This window comes from Caretta caretta, chromosome 6, assembly GCF_965140235.1.
Source record: "Caretta caretta isolate rCarCar2 chromosome 6, rCarCar1.hap1, whole genome shotgun sequence".
Lineage (NCBI taxonomy): Eukaryota > Metazoa > Chordata > Testudines > Cheloniidae > Caretta > Caretta caretta.
Window position 1 is genome coordinate 80,637,646 of NC_134211.1, and position 14,617 is coordinate 80,652,262.

The 14,617-nt window shown below is 42.6% G+C and overlaps 1 protein-coding gene across 4 annotated transcripts in view; it reads right to left on the reverse strand.

Annotated features, from left to right (window-relative positions):
• PRKD1 (protein kinase D1) overlaps positions 1-14,617 on the reverse strand; it is a 297,785-nt gene that overhangs the window by 41,893 nt on the left and 241,275 nt on the right. For all 4 annotated transcript variants that reach the window (XM_075129740.1, XM_048854091.2, XM_048854090.2 and 1 more), the window contains 2 exons: positions 3,041-3,251; positions 1,119-1,196 (listed from right to left, as the gene is read on the reverse strand). In XM_075129740.1, coding sequence (XP_074985841.1) covers positions 1,119-1,196; positions 3,041-3,251 — 289 coding nt within the window. The remainder of the gene's footprint in view (positions 1-1,118; positions 1,197-3,040; positions 3,252-14,617) is intronic.

The following is a 14,617-nucleotide window of genomic DNA, read 5'->3' on the forward strand; positions in this document are numbered from 1 at the left end:
AGGGGTCTGACTATAGAAATTGTTGAGCATTGACTTCCTGAAAAATCAAGCCCCAATAAGTTGTCTCAAGTTGGGCACTCAAAATCACTAGCCATTTTTGAAAACCTTCACCTTCATTTTCACCCTCTCCGACTAGCAATGAACACTGAAAATTCTCATTTTTATAGTCAGTTTTCCTTAGTTTAACAACACTTTATTCAACATTTATTTAAAAATAAAAAATCTTTATTTTACTCTCAATATCTGTTTAATGAAGCACAGAATTAAAAAAAAGGTTTAACAGAGGAAATTGTTTAATAAAAACCTTGTGTGTACTTTATTTAAGTTATGAAGAGTTCAAGCTGACAACTTAAAATATTGCAACATGCATTAGGAAATGTAACACTTGACCACATTTTTTCTTCCCTTATCTCATGGAAAGTGACATTTTCAAAGTAATCAGCAACTAATCTAAAACCACCCTCTTTTCCTCCAGTGCCGTCTGTCAAGCCTACCCCTACATTCCTGCGCTTGACACAAAACTGACACCACATGCAGGGGAAAGTGGGCAGATTTTCAAGCTTTCATTTCTGGCAGGCAGTTGATGTAATGAATATCATGCTAACAGGAAGGGGTAGAATTTTTTCTTGGAGGGCCTTCCCAGTTCTTTCAGATATACATTTCTGCTCAGGAAGATTATCCTACAGTAAACACATGTTCCTTCCCAGACTAAAATACAATTTTGTTTTTGTCTCTGATAGGTAAGTGCTCTCTTTTATTGCCTAGGGGTTTGGAAGTTTTTTGGCAGCCACTGACACCCCACAAAATGTATGCTACTGACAGCCCACACTCAGTGAAACATTTTATGGTCATAGCCTGCTGTCTGTTCTGCCAATATGGTACAGCTGTGCCTACCTACAGGTGCTAAATATCTTAGAGAACCCCTTTTGATGAAGATGAAATATGAACCACCAGTGGGTTTCCTCCCACACTTCATCTTCAATACATAAACAGAAATATTATAAAGCAAAAAACTATGCTAAGGCAATGGGAAAAAACTCCTCCTGAAAACCGCTTTACAAAACTTCTCCTTCCTTTAATTGTTAGTTTAAACATAAACAGTCATTAAGACAACATACCTCCATTAATGGCTACTTCACCAAGGCAGTTATTTGGCACTTTAGGTGAACAGCGCTTGTGACAATTGAACCTACAATCTGATTATTAAAAAAAAAAAAAAAATTATTTTGTTGATTTCCTTTTTCACTGATACAATTACAGTTCTACACATAAAAGTTACCATCTCTGTCATTTGATTAATGTGAAGTTAACCTGAGGTGGCCAGAGAATGCTATGCTGGCCACATGCCAGCTGCCAATGCAACTCACAGGATACACACTCAAAGTTTTCCTGGGGTGTTTGGGCGGAGTGTTGTTAGTTACGGCAATCTGGGTGGGGGCATGTTCAGAATGGAGGTGAAGTCCTAGCCTTATCCACGCGAAGACCCCAGGGCTTGGTTTAAAGACCTTTATTTGTCCTTCCAGGGAGCGAACTGCAGATCAGGCTGCAGTCTGATTAGTTGGTGCTACAGAATGGGGCACTATCTCCAATTCTGAAGACTGATACTGAGAATAAGAGAAATCTATCTAGGGTTTTAGAGAACAATATGACTATTCTTTACAATGGTACATCATTGTGTATGGTATTTCTAGGACATATTTAAGTGTTTGGTTGTTTCAGTAATTTTTCTCTTTGTTGTGATACTTTTAAACTTGGCTCAATTTGTCTTGTCTATTTTTTGCACATTTGTATATACAGTAGAACCTCAGAGTTATGAACTGACCGGTCAACCAACCATACACCTCATTCTGAACAAGAAATACACAATCAGGCAGCAGCAGCAGCAGAGAGAAAAAAAAAGTAAATACAGTACAGTACTGTGTTAAATGTTTTTACACTGGTTTAAGTCAGTTTACACCCACATCTTTAGTTAAACTGGTATAACTTTGACTTTAGACAAGGCCCTAGTCTAAGGTTTTGTCTATACTGGCACTTTCATCATTAAAACTTTTGTCGCTGCGCGGTATGAAAAAAACCAGCCCTGAATGACAAGTTTTAATGACAAAAAGGGCCAGTGTGGACAGCACTTCGTCGATGGGAGCCGTGCTCCTGGCAATGAAGCTACAGCCCCTCGTTGGGGGGTGGTTTTATTTTGTCGCCGGGAGAGCTCTCTCTCGGCAACAAAGAACAGCAACACTGCTTACCTTACAACAGCATGGCTGCAGCAGCATAGCTGTGCCATTGTAAGGTGCAGTGTAGACATAGCCTTAAACAGTTGCTTTCTAAGTATACTACTCAACATTACAAGAGGGACTTTGTGTATAATTTAAACACAAAAAGGTTGTCTTCACTAAAGATAAAAGTGAAATGTTTGTTTTTCTAGCAGAGACAAGACCACTATATTAATATGTGCCAGCTCATCAAGTTGAACTACTAGCCTAGGCTTCAATTTGACCAGCTAACACGTACTAACATGCTACTTTCCTTGTCTACGTTAGAATTTTAAAACACATTAGTCAAAATATGTTAGCTAACATCTTATAAAATCCACATCCTTTTATCATAATCAAGACAAATCCTTAGGCCCTTAACTTTAAGCATGAGTCTTTGCAAGACTGAGGCCTTAAAGACACTTCAGATAGCTGTTGCTGTCACTAATCAATAAGGGATTATGATCATCACAACCAAAATATAAGCATGACTGTAACACTACATGGTAAATATTTTGAACTGTTATTATTGATGTTTCACATATTCAATTCTTATGCACCTGAATGGGTTCTTCCACTTGATTCTTGTAAATTGTTAACACACAAAAATATTAAAATAATTCAGTGAATCAAGTAAAGGATAGCCATATTGATGTTTTATACAAATTATAAATTACTGTACACTCAATTATTAATACATTCAGTTTACAGCCTGAAAAGAATAGTATTATTAAAATTTCTGTGGTCTTCACTTGTAATGTTGCAATTAGCACATTGTTGATCACACTTACCTTTACACTGCAAGCCCTGTCTAAAAAGCCCTTTGAGAAGCTTCTTACAGTACTGGCAAACTGTTGGGCGTGTGTAGGAGTGGATGACGAAAGTGTGAGGCACTTTAACCTTGGAAAGTAAAATCTTGTCTAGTTGAATAGGTCGTCCAATGTAGGACTGTGAATTTGACCTCTTCTCTCGCCCAGTGAATGATTCAGATGGTGTCTTTTGCTGTAAATACAGACAGAAGAAATATTTTATACATATCTAGGTTAGTCACTGATTTTTAAAGACTGCAAGGTTCAAGCCCACTTGCTCCAAAATTAAAAAGTCTTTAATCTTAAAATGTAATTATATATAGCTAAGGAAAAATCGAATATTACCCTAAAATTCATACCTAAAGAAATCCATGACTTTGGGAAAACATCTGGATTTAAAGTAAATTATGCTAAATCTTAAATGCCAGCTATAATTTTGCCAGACTCTGAGAAGTTGTTCCTACAGAAAACATTTAGGTACAAACAGGAAATGAATTGTATATGATACCTGGGAATTAAGATCTCAAACACCCTAGAAGAGCTCAATGATTTCAATGTCAAATCACTACAGCAAATGAAAAAAGATCTGGAGTGCTAAGGGAAGTATGCAATTTCGTGGCTGGGAAGAACAGCCACAGTCAAAATGAACATTTTGCCAAGGATTTCTCTCTTGTTTCAAAATCTTCCTGTAATCACCCCAGATAAAATTCCAGCAGGAATATAGAGGATGATGTTAGAATGTATATGGAATAAGAAAAGACCAAGAGTGAGTGCAGCTATTTGCAAAGGCACATTAAACAGGGTGAGCTAGCTGTTCCAAATATTCTGTGATACTACGAAGCCAGCCAGCTCAAAGCAGTAAGAGAGAGAGAGAGAGAGTGTGTGTGTGTGTGTGTGTGTGTGTGAGTGTGTGTGTGTGTGTAACTGCAGCAGTGTAAATTTCATTATTCTACCGTGGATTAATAACGAAAATCACACCCTCCAGAAATATATACACATCCTTTAAAAAAGGCTACTCTGTGGGTTTGGGATAGAACTAGGAATAAAAGAAGTTATTTTCTTTCACCAATGACACCCATTGCACACAATCCAGATCTTAACTCATATCACAACTCAGAAAGTTTTGAAGACCAGGAAAGACATGGAACACATATTGCTGTCCAGCTATTCAGCAAAGAAACTTTAAAAATTTATTTAGAGAACAAAAACTTTAACTAGTCCACTCTCCCTTGGTACCAGTACTTTCAAGTTAGGCATTATGGGTCTCAAATTTCTAGAAAAGCTGTTTTCTACAGAAAAATAAACTCTAATAGAAGCAATGGTGTCTGACCAATTAGGAAAACATCAAAATAACACCTAATTTTTTTCAATCTTTGCCAACAACTTTCCTAGCAGTCTGGGGAAAAGACATGATTAGACAAATTACCCCAGAGAACGAGGGTTTGATTTGGAAAAGAGGAACAGCAACCTCAGTGTGTAGCACAATAAAAGACAATTTCTTTAAGATACTGTTTCAATGGTATCTCCCACCAGTCATGTTTTCATATATATATATATATATATATATATATATATATATATATATGCATATATGGTGGACATGCTCAGTCATTAAAGAGTACTGGGGTGTAATCTGTAACCAAACATCACAAATTATTGGCTATTTATTACTAGGGCTGTCAATTAATCGCAATTAAGTCATGCGACTAACTCAAAAAAATTAATTGCGATTAATCACAGTTTTAATCACACTGTTTAACAATAGAATCCCAATTGAAATTTATTAAATATTTTTCTATGTTTTTCTACATTTTCAAATATATTGACTTCAATTACAACACAGAATACAAAGTGTACAGTGCTCACTTTATATTATTTTTATTACAAATATTTGTACTGTAAAAATAAAAAATACTATTTCTTTTATCAATTCACCTCACACAAGTACTGTAGCGCACTCTCTATTGTGAAAGTGCAACTTACAAATGTAGATTTTTTTGTTATATAACTGCACTCAAAAACAAAATTTCAAACTTCAGAGCCTACAAGTGCATTCAGTCCTACTTCTTGGTCAGCCAACTGCTAAGACAAACAAGTTTGTTTACATTTACTGGAGATTATATTGCCCTCCTCTTATTTACAATGTCACCTGAAAGTGAGAACAAGTGTTCATTGGCATGGCACTTTTGTAGCCAGCCTTGCAAGTTATTTACGTGCCAGATATGCTAAACATTCATATACCCCTTTATGCTTCAGCCACCATTCCAGAGGACACGCTTCCATGCTGATGTCACTCGTTAAAAAAAATGCATTAATTAAATTTTTGACTGAATTCCTTGGGGGAGAATTGTATGCCTCTTGCTCTGTTTTACTTGCATTCTGCCATATATTTCATGTTATAACTATCTCGGATGATGACCCAGCACATGTTGTTCATTTTAAGAACAATTTCACTGTAGATTTGACAAAACACAAAGAGGTACCAATGTGAGGTTTCTAAGAATATATACAGCACTTGACTCTAGGTTTAAGAATCTGAAGTGCCTTCCAAAATCTGAGAGGGATGACATGTGGAGCATGCATTCACATGTCTTAAAAGAGCAACACTCCGATGTGGAAACTACAGAACCCGAACCACCAAAAAAACAAACAAACAAACAAAAAAACACCCCACAATCTTCTGCTGGTGACATTGGACTCAAATAATGAAAATGAACATGCATTGGTCTGCACTGTTTTGAATCATTATCGAGCAGAACCCATCATCAGCATAGATGCATGTCCTCTGGAATGGTGGTTGAAACATGAAGGGACATATGAATCTTTAGCACATTTGCCACGTAAATATCTTGCAACACCGGCTACGACAGTGCCATGCAAATGCCTGTTCTCACTTTCAGGTGACACTGTAAACAAGAAGTGGGCAGCCTTATCTCCTGCAAATGTAAACAAACTTGTTTGTCTGAGCGATTGGCTGAACAAGAAGTAGAACTGAGTGGACTTGTAGGCGCTAAAGTTTTACATTGTTTTATTTTTGAATGCAGGTTTTTTTTGCGTAATTCTACATTTGTAAGTTCAACTTTCATGATAAAGAGATTGTAATGGGGGACTTGAAATATACTATTTCTTTTGTTTTTTTTTACAGTGCAAGTATTTGTAATAAAAATAAATATAAAGTGAGCACTACACATTTTCTATTCTGTGTTGTAATTCAAATCAATATATTTGAAAATGTAGAAAAGATCTAAAAATATTTAATAAATTTCAATTGGGATTCTATTGTTAAAATAAAAAGGTGGCTTTAAAATAAATAAAATAGGTTAGTAAAACGTATAGTAATCATGCTGCCCTACCCATATCTGAGCCCACTTTCCATAAATTAGAATGGTATTGAACACGATCTTTCCCAAAGCTTGGAGCATATATTTCATGATAAGAGCTGGTTAAAAATTTGGTCAAAGCCCAATTTTTCAGTTAGAAATGGCTTTTTGGCCAAAAGGAAACCAGTTTATGGAAAATGTACATTAAATGTTTCCGCAAAAACATTTTGGCTCTTTAGCAAGAAATCATAATTCAAAAAAAATTCAGTAACATTTTCAGTGTTCAATAATTTTTTTTGAAACCACAACTGCTTTGAAAACCTGTTGTAGTGAAAAACTGCAAAGAAAAAAAATGCAGAAAATGAAAAAGAAAAAACAAGATTCTAAATCTATTTTTTTAGATTTTTTCCATCAAAAACTAATTGCCATTTTTCAATTAGCTCTATTTATCAACCTTCATATTATCAAACCAGCCACTCTCAAATGATTCCTGAGGGGCTAGAATGGCAGCCCATAGAAAAATCTGAACAAAAAGATGTAGCCTATATTCTCACTAAATGTATTTAAATGTTTATATGGTAGGATCACATTTCACAGCAAAAGGTCTGACATGGAGAATTGCCCAACCACTGCTTACATTAACTTCTTCCTATGACAGGACAGACAGCTGAAGCATATCTACAGTTACCAGTTAGAGCAGAGCGGTAGAAGTTGGGTCTAACTAATTAGGGCTAGGGTCATTTAAGGCTTAGCAGATAGTAACAAGCACTTTGATGACACCTGGAAATGAATGGCAGGTAATAGAGTACAGACCAAAGGTGCCATGCCCTAGCAAGCTGCCCTACCTAAAAGACAGGCAGTTGTACATTGTACTAACTGAAGCCTCAAAATGGCCTTCAAAGTTACCTTCAGATTTAGGTTGTTGTAATTGTCTATCCTCAAAATAACAATAATAATATAGTCTACTATAGCAATGTCTGTATCTGAGAGGACTATATGCAATCTCCTGGCCAGCAAAAGATGAAAGAACTTTCTGCATCTTGCTATCTGAGAATCCAGGTGCACAGAGGAGTCTGCAACACCTTGAGCTAGAAAGCTCCAATAGGAGGGGGGCAGCTGAGCAGTTGTCCGTTTTGCCAATGTTTTCCCTACTGTGTGTCTTCAATACAGATCTCCCTGCCAAAAAGCATCACATCCCTCCAAAAGCTAGCTAGCTTCCTGTAGGAAGGTGGTGTGGTTCCCCGGTGCCCTGGAGGGGAACAAGCTCCACCGGACACCACAGTGGGCAGAGCCAGAGCACTCCAAGCCTGCCCCCAAGAGGGTCAGAGGCTGGACAGGAAGTATAAGAGCCCAACCTCAGTGCTCACTCAGGAGGCAGCTGCCAGAGAGGCCAGATGCCTCTGGCCCAGCTCCCGCTGGGGAGACTACAACTACCAGTGGCGGACCTAAGGACTGGGACCTAGAGATTGGCCCGATCGGCCAGTACTCAACACAGGTCAGTGTGTGGGAGAGTCGCGGAGCCTACCCCGTGCCAGCTACCCAGAAGAGTTGCCGAGCCTACCCTGTGCCAGCCCCCATGAGGATCCCTAGCAGCCAAAGGCCCGCTGCTGTGTCAGTGGGGATCGTGGCCGCAACACACTGACATGGGTTCCGGCTGTGCTGCAGCCAGACTTGGGTCAGCTGCCCCCGGGCTACTTCCCAACTCCCCCTCTGGAGGTACCTGAGTCAAGGTGAAGCCTGGGTGAGCTATTTACCTGTGTTTGCTCAGCCCCTGCCTGAGGGCCTGAGCTGTGACTCTTTGCTGCCCCACCCTGACCCAGGGTCTGGGCTTATTAATTGCTAATTGTTCCCTGTGTTTGCTCAGCCTCCTGTTGGATGGCTTGAGCCAGGACTCCTGTGGTCCAACCAATTCCCCAAGGGGCCGTGCAAGGACTAAAGGAGGCGGTGTGGTTCCCAGCCGTTCCGGAGAGGGATGAAGCCTGACAAACCCTCTCTACACTTCCATGCTGTGAGCAGCATTCATCTCTTTGCACTGTTGAGAAATCTGCTTGTTTCCCAGTTTAGAGCTGCTGATTGCTAGATCCATCCCTTTAGCAGGCCATGATCCCCAAAATTCATCTGGAACCTCAACTGTACCATGTTTGTGCAATGCACTCTTGTCAGATCAGGGAAATGTATACAATATATGCACTGTTCCCCTTCTTTCCTAATTTATGACTCAGCTACACATGACCACTATACACTTGCTCCAATTCATGGCGTATAGCAGAGAGAGACATTTGATCCTTCCAGTACAGACAGAAATCATCAAGTTCTATCCTATGGGACTGCAAAGTTTTACAGTGCAGTTACAGTACACGCTCTGCTATTAACCCTTTCATAGAATCATAGAATATCAGGGTTGGAAGGGACCTCAGGAGGTCATCTAGTCCAACCCCCTGCTCAAAGCAGGACCAATCCCCAATTAAATCATCCCAGCCAGGGCTTTGTCAAGCCTGACCTTAAAAACTTCTAAAGAAGGAGATTCTACCACCTCCCTAGGTAACGCATTCCAGTGTTTCACCACCCTCCTAGTGAAAAAGTTTTTCCTAATATCCAACCTAAACCTCCCCCACTGCAACTTGAGACCATTACTCCTTGTCCTGTCCTCTTCTACCACTGAGAATAGTCTAGAACCATCCTCTCTGGAACCACCTCTCAGGTAGTTGGAAGCAGCTATCAAATCCCCCCTCATTCTTCTCTTCTGCAGACTAAACAATCCCAGTTCCCTCAGCCTCTCCTCATAAGTCATGTGATCCAGACCCCTAATCATTTTTGCTGCCCTTCGCTGGACTCTCTCCAATTTATCCACATCCTTCTTGTAGTGTGGGGCCCAAAACTGGACACAGTACTCCAGATGAGGCCTCACCAATGTCAAATAGAGGGGAACGATCACGTCCCTCGATCTGCTCGCTATGCCCCTACTTATACATCCCAAAATGCCATTGGCCTTCTTGGCAACAAGGGCACACTGCTGACTCATATCCAGCTTCTCGTCCACTGTCACCCCTAGGTCCTTTTCTGCAGAACTGCTGCCTAGCCATTCGGTCCCTAGTCTGTAGCTGTGCATTGGGTTCTTCCGTCCTAAGTGCAGGACCCTGCACTTATCCTTATTGAACCTCATCAGATTTCTATTGGCCCAATCCTCCAATTTGTCTAGGTCCCTCTGTATCCTATCCCTGCCCTCCAGCGTATCTACCACTCCTCCCAGTTTAGTATCATCCGCAAATTTGCTGAGAATGCAAACCACACCATCCTCCAGATCATTTATGAAGATATTGAACAAAACCGGCCCCAGGACCGACCCCTGGGGCACTCCACTTGACACCGGTTGCCAACTAGACATGGAGCCATTGATCACTACCCGTTGAGCCCGACAATCTAGCCAAGTTTCTACCCACCTTATAGTGCATTTATCCAGCCCATACTTCTTTAACTTGCTGACAAGAATACTGTGGGAGACCGTGTCAAAAGCTTTGCTAAAGTCAAGAAACAATACATCCACTGCTTTCCCTTCATCCACAGAACCAGTAATCTCATCATAGAAGGCGATTAGATTAGTCAGGCATGACCTTCCCGTGGTGAATCCATGCTGACTGTTCCTGATCACTTTCCTCTCATGTAAGTGCTTCAGGATTGATTCTTTGAGGACCTGCTCCATGATTTTTCCGGGGACTGAGGTGAGGCTGACTGGCCTGTAGTTCCCAGGATCCTCCTCCTTCCCTTTTTTAAAGATTGGCACTACATTAGCCTTTTTCCAGTCATCCGGGACTTCCCCCTTCGCCACGAGTTTTCAAAGATAATGGCCATTGGCTCTGCAATCACAGCCGCCAATTCCTTTAGCACTCTCGGATGCAACTCGTCCGGCCCCATGGACTTGTGCACGTCCAGCTTTTCTAAATAGTCCCTAACCACCTCTTTCTCCACAGAGGGCTGGCCATCTATTCCCCATGTTGTGATGCCCAGCGCAGCAGTCTGGGAGCTGACCTTGTTCGTGAAGACAGAGGCAAAAAAAGCATTGAGTACATTAGCTTGTTCCACATCCTCTGTCACTAGGTTGCCTCCCTCATTCAGTAAGGGGCCCACACTTTCCTTGGCTTTCTTCTTGTTGCCAACATACCTGAAGAAACCCTTCTTGTTACTCTTGACATCTCTGGCTAGCTGCAGCTCCAGGTGCAATTTGGCCCTCCTGATTTCATTCCTACATGCCCGAGCAATATTTTTATACTCTTCCCTGGTCATATGTCCAACCTTCCACTTCTTGTAAGCTTCTTTTTTATGTTTAAGATCCGCTAGGATTTCACCGTTAAGCCAAGCTGGTCGCCTGCCATATTTACTATTCTTTCGACATATCGGGATGGTTTGTCCCTGTAACCTCAACAGGGATTCCTTGAAATACAGCCAGCTCTCCTGGACTCCTTTCCCCTTCATGTTAGTCCCCAAGGGGATCCTACCCATCCGTTCCCTGAGGGAGTTGAAGTCTGCTTTCCTGAAGTCCAGGGTCCGTCTCCTGCTGCTTACCTTTCTTCCCTGTGTCAGGATCCTGAACTCAACCAACTCATGGTCACTGCCTCCCAGATTCCCATCCACTTTTGCTTCCCCTGCTAATTCTTCCCGGTTTCCTTTCCTTCCTTAGCTTTAGGAATGCACGCAAGGAAGCAGCTCTACATATAACAAACAGGTTACAGTTTAGAGTTATATTTATTTATTCTTTTCAGTCAATAGTGTGACTCACTTAACATTTTCCAGAAAGTTTCAAGTTACAAAAAAATATGGAGAGAACATACAAGCTGTAATTTTAGAGACCAGAGGTCAGAACTGTGACACTGGCAGACCAGATGCCAGCTCCAGCAAAGGCCCTTAGGTCCCAACTGAACACTGATAGATACATAGCTGGACATTCCCTGGCTGGCTCACCTGTGTGTTAGTATTGTTAAAATAGGTACTAGAGTTCAAAAAATATGTTTAGTGTTTAGCCTTCATGAAGTGCTTGTAAATTGCTGCATGCATTAATCTCACTTATAGTATTTGTACCCTATGTTACAAGGTACTATTGAAGTGTTTTGTTCTGTAATTGTAAATCAGACAGAGAAACATTAACAGGTGTGAAATACTAGTCTCCAATAGGAGGTGTTATCTCCTGCCCAACAAAGGCACATCAGTAGAACCCTGCACTGATACTAAAATGTGGATCTGCATCCAATCGGCATCTGCTAGTATTAACCCACGATCCACGAGCTGTCTTTTACCTGTATCCCCACTAGCAAGCTGTCGCCCAAGGGCTAGAAATTGGGGCGGGGAGAAGGGAGCGAGTGGTGGGGTGGGGTCTTGCAGGGAAGATGCAGCGCAAGGGTATGAACTGGGGGTGAGGGGCAGCACGGGGGCAGGGTCTCAAGGAGATGGCACCGAGGGGGGGACTGGGAGGAAGGGGCATCATGTGCTACTCCTGGGGATTTGTGAGCGACAGCATGCAGCAGTAGTGCATGTTGCACCACGGTGGCGTGAAGGGGTGGAACGCTGGGGCCCCGCCCGCTTCAATCCCCATCACCGGGGGTGGGCCCTGCTGCCTACGAGCTGGCAGCCAGGCCTGGGAGTGGGAGCACAGGCAGTGTTGCCAGGCTATGGTGGGGATGCTGGTGCTGCCAGGGGGCCTGAGCTGCTGGACAGGAAGTGGAATGGCGAGCGGGTGCGGGACAATCCCAATTCTGACCTGCCTCCCAATCCCAGTCACTGGCTGGCAGCCCTGAGCACGCTGTGCTCCCCGGGCTGCCCAAGCCGGATGCCACCGGCCAGGCGCCGCTGGTGAGTAGAGCCCTGCACAAAAGAAACAACTGTCTCTCTGTGCTGCTTGGACACTCAAGGGTAAGGTTTTCCAGGCGTAAGCAAAAGATTCCCAGTGTTAGCCTGGGTTGCCTTAAGGGACATATAGAGCAAGGGTGGCCAAACTGTGGCTTGTGAGCCACATGTGGCTCTTTTACAGTTAAAGTGTGGCTCTGGAGCTCCCCCCCCATACATCTCCTTCCATTCTCCCCCTATCAGACTGGCAGTGGTGGAGAGAGCTCGGGAACTCTGCCTTGCAGCAGGGTTGTGGGGTAAGGGCTTATGCCCAGAAGGGTGTGCCTGCCAGGGTTTGGGGCTTCAGAAAGAGTGGGGCTGAAGCCCCAAGCCCCGCAGATGCCTCCTCTGGGGCAGAAGCCCTGAACCCCAGCAAGTGTGCACTGGCTTTCAAACTTCTAAAGATTGTTATATGCAACTCAGAGGGTCATAAATTTGGACACCCTGATACAGAGCTTGCTTATTATAAAAGCTTCTATTACCTTTTGAAACATAAGACAAACTCATTTTTGTACATATGTTTACCTGCTTTAACCTTGTAAAGTAACTCTTATTTTCTTTTCCTAATTGTCTTTGCTATGAGATCTAAAGTGCAATTGACCTGGGGTAAGTGACTGGTCCTTTAGGACTGGAAGTAACCTGAATATTGTTGTGATTTTCAGTGTGAGAAACCATCAACCCAAGGAGACGGTCAGTGACTCCATGGTTAGGCTGTTATAGTGTTTGAGGAGTTTATATTTGGTACTTGGTTGGTGAAATCCAAGTATAGATATCAGTCAATTTGGGGTTTGTGCCCTGAGGCTGGTACTCACCATCTTGAGCCACTGTAGGACAGCTTGACAAGAACATTAAAAGCCAACTGGATAAAAAACAAATATTTTTGGTTTCTTCAAGGCTGGCCTTACCATGAGATGAACTGAGGCAACCGCCTCAGGTGCTAGACTGGGCGGGGGGTGCCACTAGGACCCAGAGTGTAGAAAATTGTGTCTGCTGCATATGTATTCTCTCTGCGCTAGATGCACAGAGATGGTGGAGTGCTGTGCTGGAGGAAGGAGGGCACAAGAGACATAACAGGCAGGCAGGCGAAAAGGTGAGAGGGAATAACAGAAAGCAGCAGGAGCTGCAGGGAGAGAGGAGGAGGAGCCTCTTATGTACCTCTCTAGCACCCCCAGGATCCTGGACTGATTAACACCAGCTTCTCAGGGAGCTTCCTGTTTCCTGCTGCTTCCCTGAACCCACTTGAGGAGAACAGGCAGTCAACTGAAGTAGTAGGAGCCAGTTAGACCCTTAAGACGCTGATATCTTCCCTCACTCAGGCCCTGCTACCTGGCTGCTTATTTGTCCCCTTCAATTGAGTAAGAGCCACTATTGCTGGCGCAGAACAGCAGTCATGAGTGAAAGAAGAAAACGCCCCTCTGGGGCAGCATTCAGAAAAAAAGCAAAGGAAGATTTTCTAAATAAGCAGGAAGGAGCTCTCCTGAGATACATAGACAAAAATGTTCATGGTGAGCCTTCCGGCCCCAGTGAGGATGTGAGTGGTGAGGAGGTGCCTGATCTTCCAGTTAGTCAGAGTTCAGCTGACCTGGCAGCTACTGCAGCATCCATATCTCCATCTCAAATGGATGTAACCATGCACATTCCTGAAGAAAAGTGTAGATCAGAGAAGAGTGTGGTGGAGGCGCAAGAAACAGCTGCTGCTGAGTTTAGTTCCTTAAGTCTAGATGATCCAGGACTGTGGACCCACTTGAGCAGTAGCCTGAGAGACTTCCTTGTACTGCATAGGCCACAGCAAGTGAAAAACTTCACGTTCCCCAAGACAATGAAAATAGAAGTTTCCATCCAACACATTACTGGCGTGAACTCCCCAATGGTGACAAAGTGGAGAGGCCATGGCTCATGTACTCAAACCCAGAATGCTGCATACTATTTTTGTTGCAAACTCTTCCAGTCTAATGTTCCAGCCACATTGGGTTCTATAGGAACAAAGGACTGGAAAAATCTGGCTAGAAATCTGGCATGCCATGAGAAGGCAGCAAATCACCAGAGAGCATTCCATAGGTGGAAAGAGCTTGAGATGAGACTAAGGTTAAAGGCCACCATAGATGATCAGCATCAAGAGAAGATTGCATCAGAGTCTCTTTACTGGCAAAATGTTCTGAAAAGGCTGATAAGCATTCTGACAATGGCAGCTACCCAAAACCTAGCACTGTGTGGCACTTCAGATCAGCTGTGTTGTGCCAAACAATGGAAACTTCCTTAACATTGCTGATGCCTCAGTTTGATGCTCTAGGAGCATCTAGGAAGAGTCACCACACAAGAAATGTACACACACCACTACCTTGGAAAAAACATTCAAAATGAAATC